This window comes from Gallinula chloropus (assembly GCF_964237585.1).
Source record: "Gallinula chloropus genome assembly, chromosome: 3".
NCBI lineage: Eukaryota > Metazoa > Chordata > Aves > Gruiformes > Rallidae > Gallinula > Gallinula chloropus.
Genome location: NC_140087.1, coordinates 34945943 through 34965258, shown reverse-complemented (window position 1 = coordinate 34965258; position 19316 = coordinate 34945943). Strand labels below are relative to the sequence as shown.

General features: G+C 42.5%; 1 protein-coding gene across 1 annotated transcript in view; it reads right to left on the bottom strand.

Moving 5' to 3' along the window:
- MAP3K4 (mitogen-activated protein kinase kinase kinase 4) overlaps nucleotides 1-13959 on the bottom strand; it is a 71199-nt gene extending 57240 nt beyond the window's left edge. The window contains exon 1 of the mRNA XM_084261219.1: nucleotides 13825-13959. Within this exon, the coding sequence (XP_084117345.1) occupies nucleotides 13825-13895 (71 nt within the window). The 5' untranslated portion in view covers nucleotides 13896-13959. The remainder of the gene's footprint in view (nucleotides 1-13824) is intronic.
- Between the last annotated feature and the right edge of the window lie 5357 nt (nucleotides 13960-19316).

The following is a 19316-nucleotide window of genomic DNA, read 5'->3' as shown; positions in this document are numbered from 1 at the left end:
TAGTAAGTTGTTCTTTAATTTGTTAAGAACATAGCAGGTTTATCACAAAACATGCAGCACTGGAAGTCACATCACATAACAGCAATCATGCTCCACAGAACCACTCTTGTGGTTCTCAGCTGATGAGATGATCCAACTGGAGCTGGCTGGTCTGCTTAGAGGGAAGAAGGCACAGGTTGCAATTCAAGTGTAAAAATTCAGCACAGTCAGTTTGGAGTTTGTGTGCAAAGACTGTATCTCAACAGACTGTATCTCAACTCAGAGCTCAAGTTAACGCCAGTGAACACAAAGATCCAGTTTCACCAGTGAAAGCCTTACTGTACAACAATGTACTAGACATACACAGGGTCTGAATTAAAGCAACTGCATCAGCTTAGTCATGCTGGCATCACTTTTTCCTCATCCAGACGACACTAGGCATACATGATCATCAGCAGGAACCCTCTGGTATTGAAATGAGTTATAATTTTAACAGATTGCTGACACAGCATTTGTAATGTTCATGTGTTAGTTACTTTTATGAACTAACCAGAGACTAATTAAATCTGCAAACCTATAAGATGCACTGCTGGCAAAGCCTAAATCAGATTATAGTATTGGTTATTATACAGAATTGTTGCTTCCTAAATACTGCTGCAGCCGGAGCTGGGAAACATTAATCAAAGCTAATTTCTTGTTTGCTACCAAGAACTACACGTTTTCTCCCCCACAGCCAGTGAAAAGCATCCTAATCTTAATTAGGCATACACCCAAAAAGTGAAATCTCCAAGTGTGATAATCAAAGTTACTGTTTGCCAAGGACAGTTTAAACCTAATGCTTACAAGGAAAACTGGAAGTGCTTAGTTTGCATATCATTCTATTTACAGGCTGCTATCAGCCTCAATTTTAATATGCAAAAATGCTTTTCATCAATTTTATCCTAGAAATTCAGGAGACTGTAGACAGTAGGCATGAAACAGGAATACTGGGAAAGTTGCAAGAGCAGTACGGTTAGGAGGAAAAAAACCCAAACCACACACACACCTTGACAGCTCTGAAATGCAACAAAAAATAGATGACTAAAAACATTTCCAACAAGTAACTAGTGTATGTTATACCAGTGTGCATTCCAACCCGAATCTGAAAAGACAGAATACAGAATTTCCTCAATTTGTATATGTAGCCAATAATGCTTTTTTTTTAACTAAAGTCAAAGTGTTGGCAATGTATCTGTAATTCCAGCTGAGTTGTGAAAACTGAGATAAATCTTCTAAACCTTCAAAGGCCTGCAAAAACAAAAAAAAAAAAGAAAGAAAGAAAAAACCCCACAAGAGAGGAGGAAAACTGACATATGAAGCAGCAGGACAGGGAGCAAAAAGGCTGGTAACCATTGCAGTTGATAAAGGTCACGAGCCTTTGGAAAAATACAGTCATCTGTCATTAAAAATAAACAAACAAGACGACCACTGAAGATCACATGGGGGACATGTTAAAAGGCTTAAAAGTCACACTTAAGCATATGGGTTTTAACCAGTGTAAACTTTTTGTGGTTTAGTGAAGCATTACTCAAACTTTCAAAGTTTGTAACAACCAATAACAAGAGGTCATGCTAAAAACTGACAGCTATATGGGGGAAACATTTTTTTACTGTTCCCTTTATATCAGCTACCCTTGATCCTCACAAGCAGGAGTTCAAATATATTAGACACTTACATAATAAACTTGGGTTCAGCTACTGCTTATCATCCCACACACTGCTTAAAAGCTTGCTGGGAATCAGTAAAGGTCAACAGATCGGACTACAAGCATACAGCAATAAATCTGAGTTAGGCAATTACAACGCAGTAGCCAGGCTAATCACCCACCACTACACTTAGGAAGCCGTGCGTGTGCTCCACAGGCTGCTGCCGTCAACAGCATCCTGCAGTTTCACAGACATTACACCATGCACGCATCAGTAGGGCTCTTTCCCAGCGCTTCCTATGGCACCCTGCCAGCTCCATACAGAGAGCTGCAAGATTCACAGACTCACAGAGTGGCAGGGGCTGGAAGGGACCTCTGGGGATCATCTAGTCCAATCCCCCTGCTAGATTTAGGTGCAGGATGACCTAGAGCTGGTTGCACAAGACAATGTCCAGGTGGGCTTTGAACACCTCCAGAGAAAGACTCCACAGCCTCTCTGAGCAGCGTGTTCCTGTGCTGTGTCACCCTCAGAGTAAAGAAGGTTTTCCTTACGTTCTGACAGGACTTCCTGTGTTCCAGTTTGTGCCCACTGCCCCTTGTCCTGCCACTGGGCACCACTGAGGAAAGTCTGGCCCCATTCTCTTGACGTCCATCCTTTAGATATTTGTAAACATTGACAAGATCCCTTCAGTCTTCTCCAGGCTAAAAAGACACAGCTCTATCAGCCTTTCCTCATACTGTGCAAGGTCTGTACAAGGTCCACCACCAATTACCAAGTACTTGTTCTTGACACTCAGTGCCTTTGTTTTAAAGACAAAATGTCTGGTTTTCAAATACATGCTTCTTAACAGGGATTCAGCTTGATCATTAAAGTATGTAGGAAGACAAATCTTCAATAGCCTCTTCTTAGTAACACACATTGCAATTATGTTCTTGGCAGAACACTGTTTATCTTTGAAACAGAAGGGTTGCAACTACATTTAGGGAGACCTACCTTAGCTTTAAAACGATTTGATTGACAATGTGTAGTGCTTGTGTTTTCCACTATCTTAGCTAACTGACAAACTGTCATCATCCCACCACTGCTGGCAATGCAGAAAGCAAACAGAAGTTTTAGGTACCTATCTCTGCACGTGTTAGAACTGAAAAACAAAACGGTATCAGGTCAGAGCTGCTCAACACAACACAACTCTGGAATCAGCAGCTCTGACTTCTGTGGGTAGCACTGGGTTTTGTTTTGTCCGCACAGCACAAGAGAATGTGACAGCACCACTGGACCAACAGCACAGGGGAGGAACTTCATTATTCAGCCTGCAGCAGTTTGGGAAACTAAGACTGAGCATTAAACAACCTAACCGGGAAAACAACTTTAGATGAAATGACCTCAAGTTCTGCTGAAGTACAGGACTGCTCTCCAGTGTGAACTCTTAGTGTTACATACATTCCCACATTATGAAAGCACCACACACTCCTATTTTTTTCACTCACTCATACATTTTTACCCACCTTTTACAAATTACTACTTCTGAGAGAAGCTGTAAGCTTAAACAAATGGACTTAATTCTGAAAAGTTCCTGAACTGACAGTAGAAAGGACTATAAACCCAATTTTGCATTCAGTCTTCTCTTAAAGAACTGCTACATTTGTGAAGTGTTTGCAGCTACTGCATTCAAAGCAGTTCCTGCAAAATGCTGCAAAGGCTGCAAGAGAAAGTCACAAAAAACCTTGGAGGAAGGACTGCAGCACAGTTCCGAGGCCATCAGTAAAAAGCAAGAAAGAAGCTTGAGTTTTTTGCATTACTTCTTTTTTTATTATTATTACAGAGCAGCAGGAATTTTCTCTGTTTGCACAAATAATATTGTATTTTTTTGCTAAATACATCCTGTGTAAATCTAGCACAGTGCTTACAGGGGGGAAAAAATAGCCTGGTTAGCAAGATATGAAAATTGTGACACTAGCATGGGCATTTAAATTGTGTACGGCACGTATTTCTATTGTGACTGTACCTCCAGACACAGTAACAGAGAACGAAAACCAACTGTTCACATTAAAACCTAATACTGACACACAGTAATGAGCATACTTGACTTCATACTCACATTTGAAACTCATCTGCCTGAGCTCGCTGTTTCTGAGCAGTCAACATTAAATCTTACTCACCAGTAACTTCTGACTGCTACCAATGTATTATTAACAGCACTTACTATTACAAACTTGGTAATATACTTGATAAGATTTTTAACAGTATAATTAAATTTGACTTGAAACTAAGGACATGCCCGGTTTCTTAATTTAACATCCTTAACATATTTTGGGCAAGCTATAGGAAAGCACCAAGTTTGGGGGGCTTTTTTCTGGGTGAGAAGCACTACCATGAACATTAATTGTAGATACAGTCGTCCTCAAAGTTCTTCTGTAAATAATTTTACACAAACAGAAAAGTCTTCACATTATGAAGGGCGAATGCACCACATCTCTATTAAGGTCTCTATCAGCTTCCTCCTGAAAAAAGCTTCATTACTTTTGGAAAACATCACTGCTTGGCCAATGAATACCCATGGGTTTGGGTAAGGAATTGGAAGGGACATCTGTTACCTGCTGCCTTACCAAATTTCAGAGAGAACAAGAGCACACAGACCCGTGCCACATCCCAGCAGTAGAAACATAGAATCAGAATGGTCTGGGTTGGAAGGGACCCCAAGGATCATAGAGCTCCAACCCCCCTGCTACAGGCAGGGCCACCAACCTCACGCCTGGATCTACACAAGGTTGCCCAGGGCCCCATCCCACCTGGCCTTGAACACTTCCAGGGATGGGGCATCCACTACTTCTCTGGGCAGCCTGTTCCAGCCCCTCACCACTCTACAAAAAAGTACTGAAAGCAACTTTGAGCTGAAGGCCAGAACAGTAACAAAAGCTTTGACATTCCAAGTTTCCAGCTCACAAGGATCTTGCAAACAGTACTTTACTCTAGAAAAGAGGCATCTGGATAACTTGACATTAAAGGTGTTTTTCTGCCAATCTCAGAGTGGAAACAGGGAACTTCAGAGTATCATGGCATGAAGGCTGTATTAAATAGGCAGGGAGTAAGCACAAAATAAACACATCGCTCACTAGAACACCTGCTGCCCTTACAACTCTTCCTTCAGTCGGTAAGTAAAAAGCAAAGCTGCTAACTCTTTTTCCTCAGGACCTGAGAAACCTTTTCATGCCCGCTGCTCTAAGTCAATCTGTGTATCCCTATGATCACCCTTACATCTGCACTATTCTTCACTTCTCCAGGAGGTGGCTAATCCTATCCAGTTAAATGCATCCATCTCTCACCTCTCCTGAAAGCCAAGACATAAATATTTATAAGGGTCACATTCAACCTTTCATCGATTTCTCTAACCATAAAAGCAGATGTTATGTAAGGCATAGCAATGTCAAGGCTAAAATGAGTAAGAAAAACCAAACCTGAAACTTAGCTTAAAATTAGAGGGAAGTTTGAAGGAGACACAAAAGTGAGATGCTAAAGATAATGCCTGGAAAAAAGGGAAAAATACTTTGTCATGTTGTCATCTTAAAACAACACCCTAAGACAGCTTTTCTGTATTCACTAAATATTTTAAAATAATGTTTTAAAGAAGAAATAGTACCAGCATAACAATTTCCCTTTTAAGACACTTTCAAATTCAAATTCAGATGTACACAGCTACATTTTTGCTTCCCGAGGAATCAGGGGAAAGCAAAATATGTGATCAGTGGTCTTTATCTTCTAGAAACAAACCACCAGCCTGCTGGAGAAAAAAAGGTGGAACATGGGGCAGGGAGCGAGGGAAGAGATCTTACTATAGAGATAGCAATTTTACCATTTGCTGCTGAAACTAATGGGGAAGAAAAAAAGCACTCAGATCTTTCAGCAAGTTAAGTCTGCAGATGCAAAGTTTACAGAATGTAAGCTTTCACTAGAACAGCTTCAGTAGAGAAGTTTCTAACACAAAAAGAACATGAAATAACATTTTAAAAGCCTTTTATGATAAGATATGAAACGTAAGGAAGGTTACTAACACAATAACAAGAGCCTCAGAAATTACGAAGACTACAGCCACAGTAAGCTGACACAGAAAGGGAAACCTGTTCCAGTGCACCTTTTGTCTCCCAGGTTGCATATCCCTGCTCCCTCTGCACAGAAGCCAATAATCATGTGAACTCACCAGGGGTGGGAAGACATTAATTTTTTGGTGCATCAGTTACCCATCAGTCAATAAGCTGAAGTGAAAACTCTACAGACACTCACTGCTAGGTCCACGACTGCAGTGGAGGAGATCGGTTACCTCCTGGGGAAGAGACCAAGGAGCAGAAAGCAACCTGTTCTTCCAAGACATAGAGTGTAATGTGAAATCACATCCCCAGTCACTTCTCTTCTGGCAGCATCTAAAGCAATTTATTAAATGACTGTCCTTTCTGCTTTCCACTGACTCTTTGCCAGAAGTCATGAGCCCCGAAGATGCATGGGTGTAAGTAAAAGTACCGACCCTGGTTCCTCAATGGTGCTGCCAAAACAATCCACCTTAGCTGTAATGTCTTTGTTAATAGGATTTTTCCAACTTCAACAGCTTTAATTTTGATTAAGGAACCAAACATACTTGAAGGTACACTAGCAAGTTTCATATGGCAGATATTCCTAGTTGTTAGGGGCGAAAGGGAGGGCTGATAGTAGATAAGAACAGTAATTTCTAGTTTGGTCAGTTGCAAAACTAATTATTTTTTTTTTTACTTGCAGCAATAATAAAAGCAAAATACTTGGGCAAGAAGATGCTTAGGATAATACCTGCATCACCACCAAGAGCTTACTGAATGACATAAATCCAGTAGCTTATTTATAAACAAGGGCTTGTCAATCTAGAAATAATTACAGAAACACTAAAACTTCATTAGTAAATAGTCAGAATGTAACAGTAACCCTGTAATAGCAATGCTTTGCTCACTATTTGTGCCTTGTTTATCTTTGAAGACTATAACCTGTAGCATTGCTGCACAAACGCGAACACCCAATGCTGCTATGAAGCCCTGACCTACATCTTGCCACCTGCTTGGAAACACAGGTTTACGCTACAACAGCCCTGCTAACAGTACAAACCAAGTACAACAAATCCCAAACCACCTAAGGCCTGAGTATTACAAGGCAAGTATTTCTGCTGCAAAATCACCAGTGGTTTGTAGCAGGACTTCCCTTTGACAAAGCAACCGCTATTTCTGCGGAAATCTACAAGGAAAAAAAGTCATAATTGGTGAAAAGACGAATGTAAAGCTAGGAGGTAAATAGTTAATCTTTAATTGATTCCAAATGACATATTTTCCCCCTTGGTAACTCTCAATTAAGCTCTTTAATTAGAACAGAAGGACGCAGCAAGTGTGAACATCTCCTGGAGAAAGTCCAGCAGAGGACCAGGAAGATGATTAAGGGTCTGGAGCATCTCCCCTACGAGGAAAGGCTGAACGAACCGGGGCTGTTCAGCCTTGAGAAAAGAAGACTAAGAGGGAATCTGATCAATGTTTATAAATATATCAAGTGTGGGACACAGGGGGAAGTAGCCAGCCTTTGCGACTGTCTGTGGAGACAGGACAAGGGGCAATGGCCTCAATTCAGAGCACAGGAAGTTCCGCACCAACATGCGGAAGAACTTTTTCCCAGTGAGGGTGACAGAGCCCTGGGACAGGCTGCCCAGGGGGGTTGTGGAGTCTCCTTCTCTGAAGATATTCAAGACCCGCCTGGCCGCCTCCCTGTGTGACCTGTCCTAGGGAACCTGCTTTGGCAGGGGGGTTGGACCCAATGATCTCTGGAGGTCCTTTCCAACCCCTACAATTCTGTGATTCCTGCAGCAGACCTGAAGCACATGTCTGACTGTAGCCAGTTCTCCCCATTTCAGAGGTTCTTACAGCACTACTATACAGAAGAGCAACACTTATTTGAAGAGAGAAATCCAAACAAAATCTTCTGCTTCTCAAAATCTGAAAAATACCATGTTCAGTCTTGTAAAAATTATTAATACTTCAACATTCTTCACAGAATTCTCCTATGTTCTTCTGGGCAGAAGCTTCTAAGGGCTTGATTACTACATTTATGACAGAGTGTCACAGAACAATGGAGAGGTCTTGAAGCACCTTTTGACTGACCATAAAAATAAGGGAAACTTCAAAAAGACAGAAATTGTGCAACAACGAGTTAAAAATAAATTAAGCAAAGCACAAATTAGTATTCATCATCATATATTTTAAATGCAAGCAGAGATAAGATCAATTGAGACCTATTTAAATGATCTCAGGAAGTAATTTCTCTTCTGCAAGTTACACCAACTAGAAGTACAAAAATTAAATAAAATAGAGCTCTTACAGTTTTGGCAGTTCATGTTCTCATCTCACAAAAAAAATTAATAATTAGAATTTCTTTCTCTGTTTTACTAGTAAATCTGGAAACAGAAAAAGGTTAACTCATTTTCCATATGGGATTATGGTAAATTTTAATGCAAATTAAATTATGACATAACAGCATTTACAGAATACACGTTTGTTCAGCTCTAAGCTTTTTTTTTCCTCCCCATTCACAAATGAATTATTGCATTAAAACTATACCATATGTTGTTTCAGTAAGAAAGAACAGACCTATTTAATTCTGACATTGTTCTATAATGTAAAAAAATGTGAAATGTTGATGGATTTGTCAGGTTTCCACATTCACATTTAAGCATACCAGGTGAGGCTGCCAAAAGGTCAAAAGTTAGAATTGTATAAAGAGAGAGCTAAGAAAGTTCCACCCTGGCCAGCTAGTATCCATCTCTTCAATGCCTCAGAACAACTAATGTCAAAATATTAATTGGTTTAGGTCATGATGCTTCATTCTTAGTGCTACTTTGTCAACATCAATTATATCCTCTCATTTTTGGGAATAAAAATATATTTTTAAACTGAAATTTCCACAAATGAGAAGCTCTGAAATATGTTTTCATCACTAAAGATGGTTGAGCATTACATAGCACAGTATAAATCCAAAGGAAAAGTGCTGCACTTAAGCTTTTGGCACATGCCCAAATCATGTCCCAAGGTCTCAAGCAACACACCCAAAAAATAAAGTATATTTAATTAAGAACTACTTATGAAAAATCCATACTAAAAGAAATGGATAGTTTTTCAGGAAAATTGAAGTCACAGCAGGAGAAGTTACACGCTACCAGGGAAAAAAGATACTACAACAGAAAGCATTAGGCTGCTAGGGTCAACTCTAAATGTATCATATATCACAGTGATAAATTGGGAAACACACAGACCTTGGATAAAAGACAACAAGATCTGTAGCTGCCATTCTTTCCCCATGCGTCGGTGCGGAAACTTTACACTTCTGGCTGAAAGTTTCATTCCTAGATAAGAAAAAGCCACCACTAGTTTCAATCCCAGAGTTGCAGTTCATCTTTCAGGTTAAGTCAAAGTCTAAAAGAACCCCAAAGGTGAAGCATCAAAAGTTAAACATGTTCTTAGTGGAACCCGGTGCTTAAGCACCATATGCCAGACTCCTACTTTGCGATCTTTGGAAAACCCAGGCAATACAATGGAGCTGCAGTACTCTGCGCTCCTTGGAGCATCTCAAATGCTCAGTGGACATGCCCATGGAAAGTTCTACAGTGCAGCTGAGAAGTAACAAAGGCAGAGGTAACAAGCCTTGTTATCACTTACTGGATGGATGTTTCATAGCTAAAATGGTAAAACAAACCCAAACCTTTACAAATACCGCTCTCAGAGGAGCCATTGGGCAAGTAAACCAGCAGCACGTGTAAGCTAAGAGCACAATAAATCACTCATGTATACCACACTAGGAAGCGACCCACAACAGTCAATACCATTAAATGTTACCAGAACAGAATGAATTTCCTCTTTCTACTCTATGACAGCAGGAGACATTCATCAGGGCAATAAAGTTATATCCTGTCTTGTCTAGAATGCAGAATAAACCAGATCAAGGTCCATGGCAAGCTGATATGGTTTCACATACAGAGTTCTTGGACTGGACACAAGGGAGCATTTGACAATTTGGGAATGCTCAAACTCAGGTGTTAAAAGCAAACATTGCACTTTGGCTTTATGTCTGCAGTTGGCCAAGGATGAGCATGGGACAACTACCAGCTCTTTAAATGAATAAGCTTCTAAGTTATTTTTTTAAATCCAAAAATTATTTAGTTAATAGATTACAGACTAAACATAGGATCAATGCAGTTAACACTCAAGACGAAAGAGAAAATAAGTAAAAGCCCTGCAAACATAAATGGCATATAGAACTGCAAATCCAGCCATTCAGCTGAAGAAATACGAGCTGATATCCCTATCTTCCTGTGCTGACAGAGGTCAGCATACTACCTGACTAGCAGTTGTAGCATTAAAGAATTGTCCTCTAAAGCTACTTTCAACGCAGTTTAAAATAATGGTTCACATATAATTTAAGAAGTGTGGTTGTCATGGAAGCCAAATCTTTAAAAGCCTCTGAAAATCCCAGTTTGCTCCCTTAAAAAAAAAAAACCAACACAACCTACTTCCTGTCCCTTATCCTTTCTTTTAAATTCTGTAGATCTGTTTTTCAGCACAGCACGGTTTGCATTGCACAAGGAGCAATATCACTAGCTTACATAAGAGTAAAACCAACCTTGACACAGACAGCACTAATTAACAGACACAAACACAACGCAAGCAGCCACACAACGCAGACTAATCCTTGCTGCTACAAATGCCAAAGACATCTCAACTAGCACTTTGTGTGTTTGCGCGTAGGTGGAGCAATCAGTCATTCATCCCGATCTTGCACATGTAAACAAGAAAACGCAATACATGAAGAGCAGAGATTACATCTCACCTCTTACAAATGCATGAAAAAATTAGCAACAACAACAAAAAAAAGATGACAAAACTATACGCTTAAATAATTTTCCCACTGAAGTTACGATCCTAAGTTAATAAACGAGTTTTAAACTCTCACTGCTGATACTCCATCAGTCATATAGACACCCTGGCAAACAGAAAAATAGGCTGAGCACAATTCATGACATGACCTCAGGCTTCCCCCAAACAACAGATGCTGCAGACTGACAGCCCAACTCATTGTCAACACAGAGCCAACAAACCTGATAGACAGACCACTGATAAATTCCCCAGCACAGAGGAAGCCGCCACATTATTCATAATTCTGTCCCACTTTATTCACCGCCTTGCTCCTTCCTTCACCCCTTGCACTGGATGTATGCCAGGAGAAAAGAGGGCTACAAGCAATCAAGGAACAAGTTAGAGTAGCCCTATGGCTCTTCACGCCTTTGCAGTGCCACCAAAATTGGCATCCCAACAAAGGAAATGCTTAAGGCCTCATTTTTCTCTGTAGTGGATTTCGTGCCAGAAAATTCTCGGGAAAGCCTAAAATTGGGCTCAGAAAATTTAAAGCCTACAGGCCATAATCAAGAAACACCAAACTTGCACCCACTTTAATTAGCATTCTAAATTACCTAAGTATAAACATCTTATCTTACAAACTTTCTGTTTGTTACAAGGACTGACACTTCAATGTGAATTCTTTCCAAAATGTTTTAATAGTATCTTTTCATTTACCCACAATCACTGCAGACTGCCCAATATCTAAATGCAGTCTTGTCTGAAAAATCAACATCTGCTCACATGTTCCCTGAGTATTTTTCAGTTTAGAGCTGCCTCTGCTCTCTCCCAACCCCAATGCATATGCTTCAGGAAAGAAAGGAAGACCGAGGAAAAGCAGTTTGCTTTTGGAGAGAGATTGTCAATCAAATGCTTCAGACCAAGGACTGTGTAATTAAGAAAAAAAAGCCATGAATACAGTTCATGCTCACCTTAGATTTACAAAATGTACCGTTACACTTATATCCTGACAAGACACAGAACCCCTGCACAAAACCAAACAAATTTGCAACACATAAGGATATCTCACAATAAATCAATAAACTCTTTTAAAAGAAATTTAAGTGTATCACTAATGAGGATGCCTGAGTACTTCTCCAACAGAATTATATTTAACTTAAAAAGAACGCATTATAACAGTGCACTGCAGTGCTAGCCAGAACATCTCTTTCTCTAAGAGCACACTTACTCTCTACCAGCAGGATTAAAAGCTATCTGCCACGAAAGGGATTTCAAATTCTCAAGCCTGCACAGTCACACTGATTCCAACAAGATTCTGACCTCATGACCACAAGGCTGAACACCCAATACCTCAAGTCAACTTTAGTCATGTTGAAAAACCTTCAGATACTTTACTCTTGCATTACTTTTAAGAAAAAAACAAGTACTATGTAGAGCCAGAGAAGCAGTTCTGCTCTAAAGCAGATGTGAAGTTGATAATCCAAGTACACACAGAAGTGAATCACAGCGGAGTACACGCATTACCCTGCACAAATTAAGGCTACCTAATTGTTTTGAGACATCTCCTTCCCACCCACCAGCTCACTCTGAAATAACTAATTCAAATTTCATTTGCTGGGTAAAGTTGCCACCACACTATCCACACCCACATCCGACTCATTTAAACTGTCTTTTAATAAGCAGAATCCAGCAGAGGTCAGAAATGGCCCTAGACAGGAAATGCCTCTGTGTTTGCCATTCGGGTGCTGCAGATTACTCTTCTACATGAAGACAGCCCAGGACTAGGGTCATGCTGTTGTACAAACTTAATTTTAAATAATTTTCTGCTTAACCTGCACTATTACTCTTTGAAGATACTGTAAAAAGAAACTTGGAAGCTTACAAATTCAGCTGCCCTACTGGCATTTGTATTTCATAACATTTCTGTTAAACCTAATTAACTGTTATATCCCTTCTGGTTTTGGCATTCTCATGACGTAATAAAAACAAATCATTAAAATGCATCAACAAAAACTCAAACCAGACATTGTTCAACTCCATAGCCTCGATCCAAACTGGAGTTTGGAGCATCACCACTTCCCTTTTATTACCTCAGTACAAAAAAGTAGCTCACAATATCCAAGAATGATCCCAGGAACATGACAGCACAAAGCTTTTAGCACAGCACACCTGGAATATAAAGCACCTGACTATTGCCTTACAGTACTAATTGATCACACAAGCAGTTTAAAAAACGTTTCCTGAATGCCGGCTACTGAGAAGTGAAGTGCATCAACAGGATGTTATTTTAAAAGGAGAAATAATTGCCAGGGAATTAATAACTCGGATTTTTGCAACACTTCTACAGCCAGTTGGAAACACTAAACCATGAAGTAGTCTGCATCCCCATCTCTCAGCAGGGCGCAGATGGAGACTTGCAAAAAGCCATTCCCCAGGCCAGCACACTCAGGAGGTAACAGCAGCTGAAAAAAAGCTGGAGGCACCGTAACGCTAGCCCTCTTTGCAGAAGATTTACTGCTTTTTTAAACTGCACCTTCTGACAAATACCGATCCCAAGGGTGGTCACCAGGAGCGATACTCCGAGACCCCGCTATTTCATCGGCACGCCGGGGAGAGCCTGGCTACCTGGTCGGTAGCTGCTATCGCGGCTGCTACACAGACGGGACAGCCTTCCAGAAGGCGGTGTTTTTATCACTGCAGCTCACAAATCAGCGAGCATAGGTCACACGCCCCGTCAGCCTGGCGGGGGGCTCCGGCAGCTACACCCCCTCCTCTCCGCACGCCTCGCCACCGCCGGCTCCGGCTCTAACAGCCAGCAGAACTTCTCCCCGAGAGCCGGCCGTGCAAGCGCCCCAGAAACACGCGTCCGCTCCTGCTGCACGGCCAGGGGAGATTTGGTTTTAATTGCCAAGTGCCCACAACACACTGCCTTACCCACCGCAGCCACTGGAGGTTCCTTATCGAAGCGCTTTCTCGCTCGGTGGGCGCTCTGTGAAAGCGCTTGAAGCAGCGACCGGAGCTCTCGCACCGCGGAGGGGCTGGGTGGGAAGGTTAAACGCGCAGCCCCAGCGAGGCAGCGCTCCCGCCGCCGCGCCCGGCCGTGCCCCGGCGGCCGCGGGTGAGGCAGCCCACGCCCGCGCACTGCAGAAGGGGCAGCTGGCACTCGCAGCCCCCGGCCCCCGCGCTGCAGCCTGGCAGCGGGCAGCCGGAGCCGCTCTCCGCACGCAGCTCCCTATTTGGCAGCGCTGGGTACTGACCTCCCCGGCGGCGGCGGCGGCGGCTCCTCCATGGCGGCGGCAGCGCAGACCAGCGCAGCGACGTCTCTCATGCATGCACCGAGGCCGCCATGGCGGCGAATCCCAGTGCGCGGCCCAGCCTGGCCCGCTGCCGTGCAGGGGGTGCAGCGAGGAGGAGGAGGGGAGAGGAAGGGGGGGTCTCTACCCAGCTGCAGGAACCCGGCCGCGCAAAGGCGCCCGTGCGGCCGCCATCTTGAAAACAGGCTCTGAGGGCAGAGAAGCCGGGAGCATCGCTACGGTGTGCGAGGAGGGACCGGGCGAGCCAGAGGCGCTCGCCTCGCTGTGGCTGGGCAGGGGGCGGGGAGCGGTTCGGGGCGTGGGGTCCCGCTGCCCCGCTGTGGCGGCGCCCGCCCCTCACGAAGCCGATGCGGGCCGGGCGCGCTGTGCGACCGCGGGCTTTCTCTCTCGGGACACGGAGGGTGTTTCTCTGCGGTTCTCCGGGAGGGGACGGTACCCGGGAGGGGCCGCGTTTGTTTCGGCGCCAGGCGGTGATGGAGGCGCGGCGGGAGCTGCCGCCCCGCCAGCTGGCGCCGGGCTGCCTCCCCGCCCGCGACAGGGCTGCTGGCTGTTACCCACTGCCATACGCTGCGGGTGCCGGGGTCTCCGGACTGGCAAGGTGCCACAAGGTTGGCAGCCAGGGATAGGAGAAGGCTCTGATTCCACACAAGAGGACGCTTTACCTCAGCAGGTACCGGCTTCCCGCTGCCGCCGTGCGCGGTGGCCGAGGCTGGAGCTGCCGCAGCCTTCTCCAAGCAGCTGGAAGACATGAGAGGCCCGCAGGGTCCCCTCGAGGGGACGGGCAGAAGAACGATCGGGGCTGCCCATGGCTTTGCAGGCGAAACCAACGCAAGCGGGCATCGTCTGCTCTCTAGCTTGTGGAGCAGCGTGCTGGTTTTATAAACCTGGCCGCCCAGAAGCCCGCAGCAGCACTGGGTATCGGCCTGGGACGGAGCTGGAGCCGCGATATCCATTTGGAAACACAGGGAGGAAAAAAGTCATTTCCTGAACTACAGTTTGGCTGGAATACCAACGTAAACGCCCTTCAAAGGCAGAAAAGTGCTAGGAGCTGCTTAAATAACTATCCCTGAGAGAGAGCCTCATCTTGTGTTTCGTGGGGCTGGAAGCAGGGCAGTAAGCCCTGGCATCAGGAGGCTCTGTACAAACAGTATGTTGTTTCTGAAGAGTGAAATTTGAACTCGGACTGGAGTCGATGCTTGATGCGACATTGCTTCATTAAAGTAACTGTACAATAAATTTACACAGACTTCCACCCTTTATACTAAATTCAGTTGTAAGATCAGTTGATACAAAGTTGTCCATGCATCTGTCCAAGTTTCAGAGAAGAGTTTGCAAATTGATTACAACAGGCCCTTGGAAATATGAGATTTTTGTTTAAAGCTGAAATGCAGAAGATACTTTAATTATATGTTTATCATCTTAATAAATGCGTGCATTAAAATGTGGGACTAGATGAGAACGTGCAGGATGCCAGGTTCCTGCTTTCTGTAGTTCAAGAAAATTACCAGGATCATTTTGATTCTGATGGTCATGATATTTAAACATCAAGACAATGAGCATTTATGTGTGGAATTATTACTTAAGGTTACCCCATATAATGGAAGAAAGCCATATTTAGATATTTGATCAACTACTTGAGCCTAAACCCAAAAAGCTTTTCTAAATGCAGGTATAATACATGCCTACTAGTCTGTATTCATTAACAAAGCCTAGAAACTATAGATGAAGAAAGTCAACAGTAGAAATTCTGATATGCTAACCTAGTAAATTATTTATCTCCATTAAAACAATTTCTCTAAATCTAAAGCAAAGCTGCTTATTTCGCAGTATGTGCTTTTGTACTATGATTGCAAATAATAAAGGCTCAATGACATTGAAACAATTTCAATAACAATGGCTTTTAGCATTCTTTTTATGGACCATTATGGACCAACATCTGACACCATCTCTTCAGGGCTTTGCAAGGCAGAGAAGTCTTTATGTTTAGCAATCACAACTAAATTTTTCAGCTCCTTCGCTTCTTCAATCAAAGCAGTCAGTGTAACAGTATGTTAGAGGCACAACGGTTTCATTAACTCTTGGGGTGGAGGGGCAAACTCTGATACTGCCTTTTGCCACAGTTGTGGCATGATGATGTGGATGCACAGACATTCCAGGGGCCCTTAGCAAAGGTGGAACTGGGGTCTGCCCACTGTCATTACTTCCGTAAACATTAAGATGATTTCCTGAAGCAAACTGGGGTTCACTGTGACCTCTCAAGCAAGAAGGTCCAGAATAAACATCCCTCCAAGCCTCTGTTTAGGGCAACCCAGCAAATTGGGTTGCATCACATACTTACCATATAACATAGGGAAATGTGCTAAAACTACAGGTAAGTGGCCAAGAAAAGAAAGGTCAAAGTTTGGCACAGTGGCACTTTGCCATAGGCTGGTAGCGACCAACACAACTCCCGGCAGCAAAGGGAAAATGTAAGAGGAGAGGAGTATGGATGGCCCACAGAGAACTTAGGAGGAAAAGGAAAGAGGTGCAGGAATATATGGAGCTGACAGTACAGGGAACAGCAGTTGACACAAAACTGTCAGAGCCTATATTAGAGACAATATTTGGCAAAGTCAAAATTTAACGAAGTTATAGGGGTCTTACAAAAATTGGTATGTGCGTGATTCTTTTAATTATTTTTTGTCTCCTTTTAAGGAATGCCTTTTTACTTCAAAGACTCCCTGACCAGCAGTTTGTGAGGCTAAACATGCCAGCATTGCACAGGTGCATGGAAATGGATAAATGAAATCGTTTACTCTGCTTCCACTACTAGAGCAGAGGAAGGCACAAAATTAAAACAGACACCTAATCTGTCAGAAAAAATAGTTAGAACATTTAACATTAGTTATAACATTTAACATTAGTTAAATTAGTTAAAACATTTGTAATATTAATGGATTTTACTGCCTGATGTAGCAAAATCATGACCCTAAAATTCTAGGTTTAAAGAAAAGCAACAGGCAACTGTCAAAATACACAAACCTCTTTCTGTTTAACTTCTGCTTTTAGTTTTCTCCTTTTTTCACCAGCCTTGTGGATTTATATTTTTAGCAGGTTCTGCGATTACTTAGGAATTGCTTTTTATTTCAGCAGCATGCCTTTTATTACACCAGCAATCCTAGAACTTGCAATAAAAATTTAAGAGATGGCAATAGCATCCTAGTAACAAAAAACATGTCTTCTAAATGCTTTTTGAAATTTCTCATGCAATTACCCTTTAAATTTCTATCTATTCCCGAGACATAGATTCTGTTATTCCTTTCTCCTCATTTCATCACAACTACCAGACAGGAGTGTACATGGCAGCTGTGTTTTTGTCATTTATGAGCTGAGTTCTACAGCTCTTTTCTGTATGCAAAAATTATTAGTGGAGAAGGATGGGGTGCAGGCAGGTAATTAAATATGTTACAAAAATAGCTTCCAATTTTTTTTCTCCCAGTACCTGTCACAAGGCCAAACTATTATTTCAATTCATGGATGTTAAGCAGAATAAGACAGAAATCGTTCTCTTTTTTTTAACACAGTTAACAAAATGTAGTAATCAGATGGTTCTTCACCATGAACTACATGCAATAATTAAACTCTTGACAAAAACACATTTGTGGATTTAGTTTTTCCCCCCAATAAATTATTTAACTCCATTAAAAGCTGCTTAAAAGTAAAAGTAATCAGACATAATTTCACTTTCAGCAGTAATGCCCTTTGCTGGTGTGATGAAGAGTAAAACATGAACAATACCTGCAGTTAATATGTAGAAGACGATCTGACACCATTTCCTTCTTATGTAGATATTGCAACTAGCTACTCCAGAGTCAAAATAAAATACCAAGATGTATTTCTACCTGGAAATATGCGGGTTCTTCCATCTATAGTTTTGTCGCTTTCACAGAAGATCAGGTTGGGGTTTGTTTGGGGTTTTTTTGAAAGGAACAGATCTCAGTTTTCAGTGGTGTATAACTTGAGCTTTGCTGCAATTGATGTGAAGCATGAACCTCTGTGAAAGAAATTAAGGAGTCACACTGTATATACCCCTGGTCAATCACCCGTTACTGCTGTGATTCATTCACTTCAGAAGCTCCCATGATAGCTGCCAAAGCTTGTTCAGCAGCATGGTTTAGCACCCATGCTATAATAGGAGCCAGCTAGCTTGACGGAGGTAGAGTATTTCTGTCTGAGCACTGTCATCTCACATGCTGCATGTTAGATTGCACAGGGCTTGATGTCATTAACTCATCACTATTAGAGGAGTATTTGTTAGTAAGAGTAGCATGCAGTCAGAAACATTCCTGGGATTATTGTTTTATCACTTCCACTGGGTGTTTGGGTTTGGTGGGTTGGGGTTTTTTTGGTACTTCCTGTACTAAAAAGCAAGTGTATGTAACACTGCTGCTAGCATTATTAAAATAGCACAACCCACATAAGAGAAGTGAAAACCTCAATTCTTCTTAGAGCCGTATGTTTTTACAGTGAAAAGCTGGCCTTTGGGCTTCGTGTCTGTAAAGCCAGGCTTAGCTACAGCTACTGGCTGGTATTCAACGGTATCTACACGCTGGGCATGGGAAAGATTGACCTTAGATACAAGAAAACGTTTCTGAGTCAGCATGTGTATTGTAACAGCCTGGCTACAGCAGCTTATGTCATCCCAAGAGCTGACTTCTGACCAGTGGAAATAAGCTGCGCTGAATTTAGTGCTACTGGAGCTTGATTATGAAGAGCAGAGTAAGCTTGCTGAAAGCCAGCTTGGCTCCTGCTCAGTCACACCGCCATGCTTTCCCACCTCTGTAACAGACGTACTCGGTGACCAGCCACGAGGCATCTGGAGATGAGGCCAAGATCGCTGCGGTGCTCGTTCGCATTTGTGCTCAATATGGTAATTTCATGTTCCAAGAAGCTCCACTGGAGAACTGGGGCCCATCCTCTCAAATCACATTTGTAGACACAAAGCACATCCATCCTGTTTCCTGACACTACAATGTACTGCGTCGTCATGTGCAACTCTCCATGTTTTCAAGCATCTCACAAGTCTGAACACTTTAAAAATTTTAAAGTGATATTATTGACTTTTATCGGCCCGGAAAGGAAAAAACCTCCAAACTTCCAGACTGTATCTTTTAAATTATCTGGTTGAGTATCTGAGATTCTTTCTATATCTGCCTTACAACAGCAGCATTATCTCAGCAGAAAACAGCTGTGAGATTTATATCAAACTTCCTGGCCTAGGATATCTTCTACAGCTCCTCTCCATCTTTCCTTCTTCCTTCTTCTCTTTCTATAAAGTGAGAGTAGTCACAGAAAAGCAGCACAGCTGGCATATTCCTTTAACCCAGCAGTTCCTGGCTGTTGCATTAAATGTACAGAGTTATAAGCAGTCATGAGAAAAATTTAATCTTCATTTA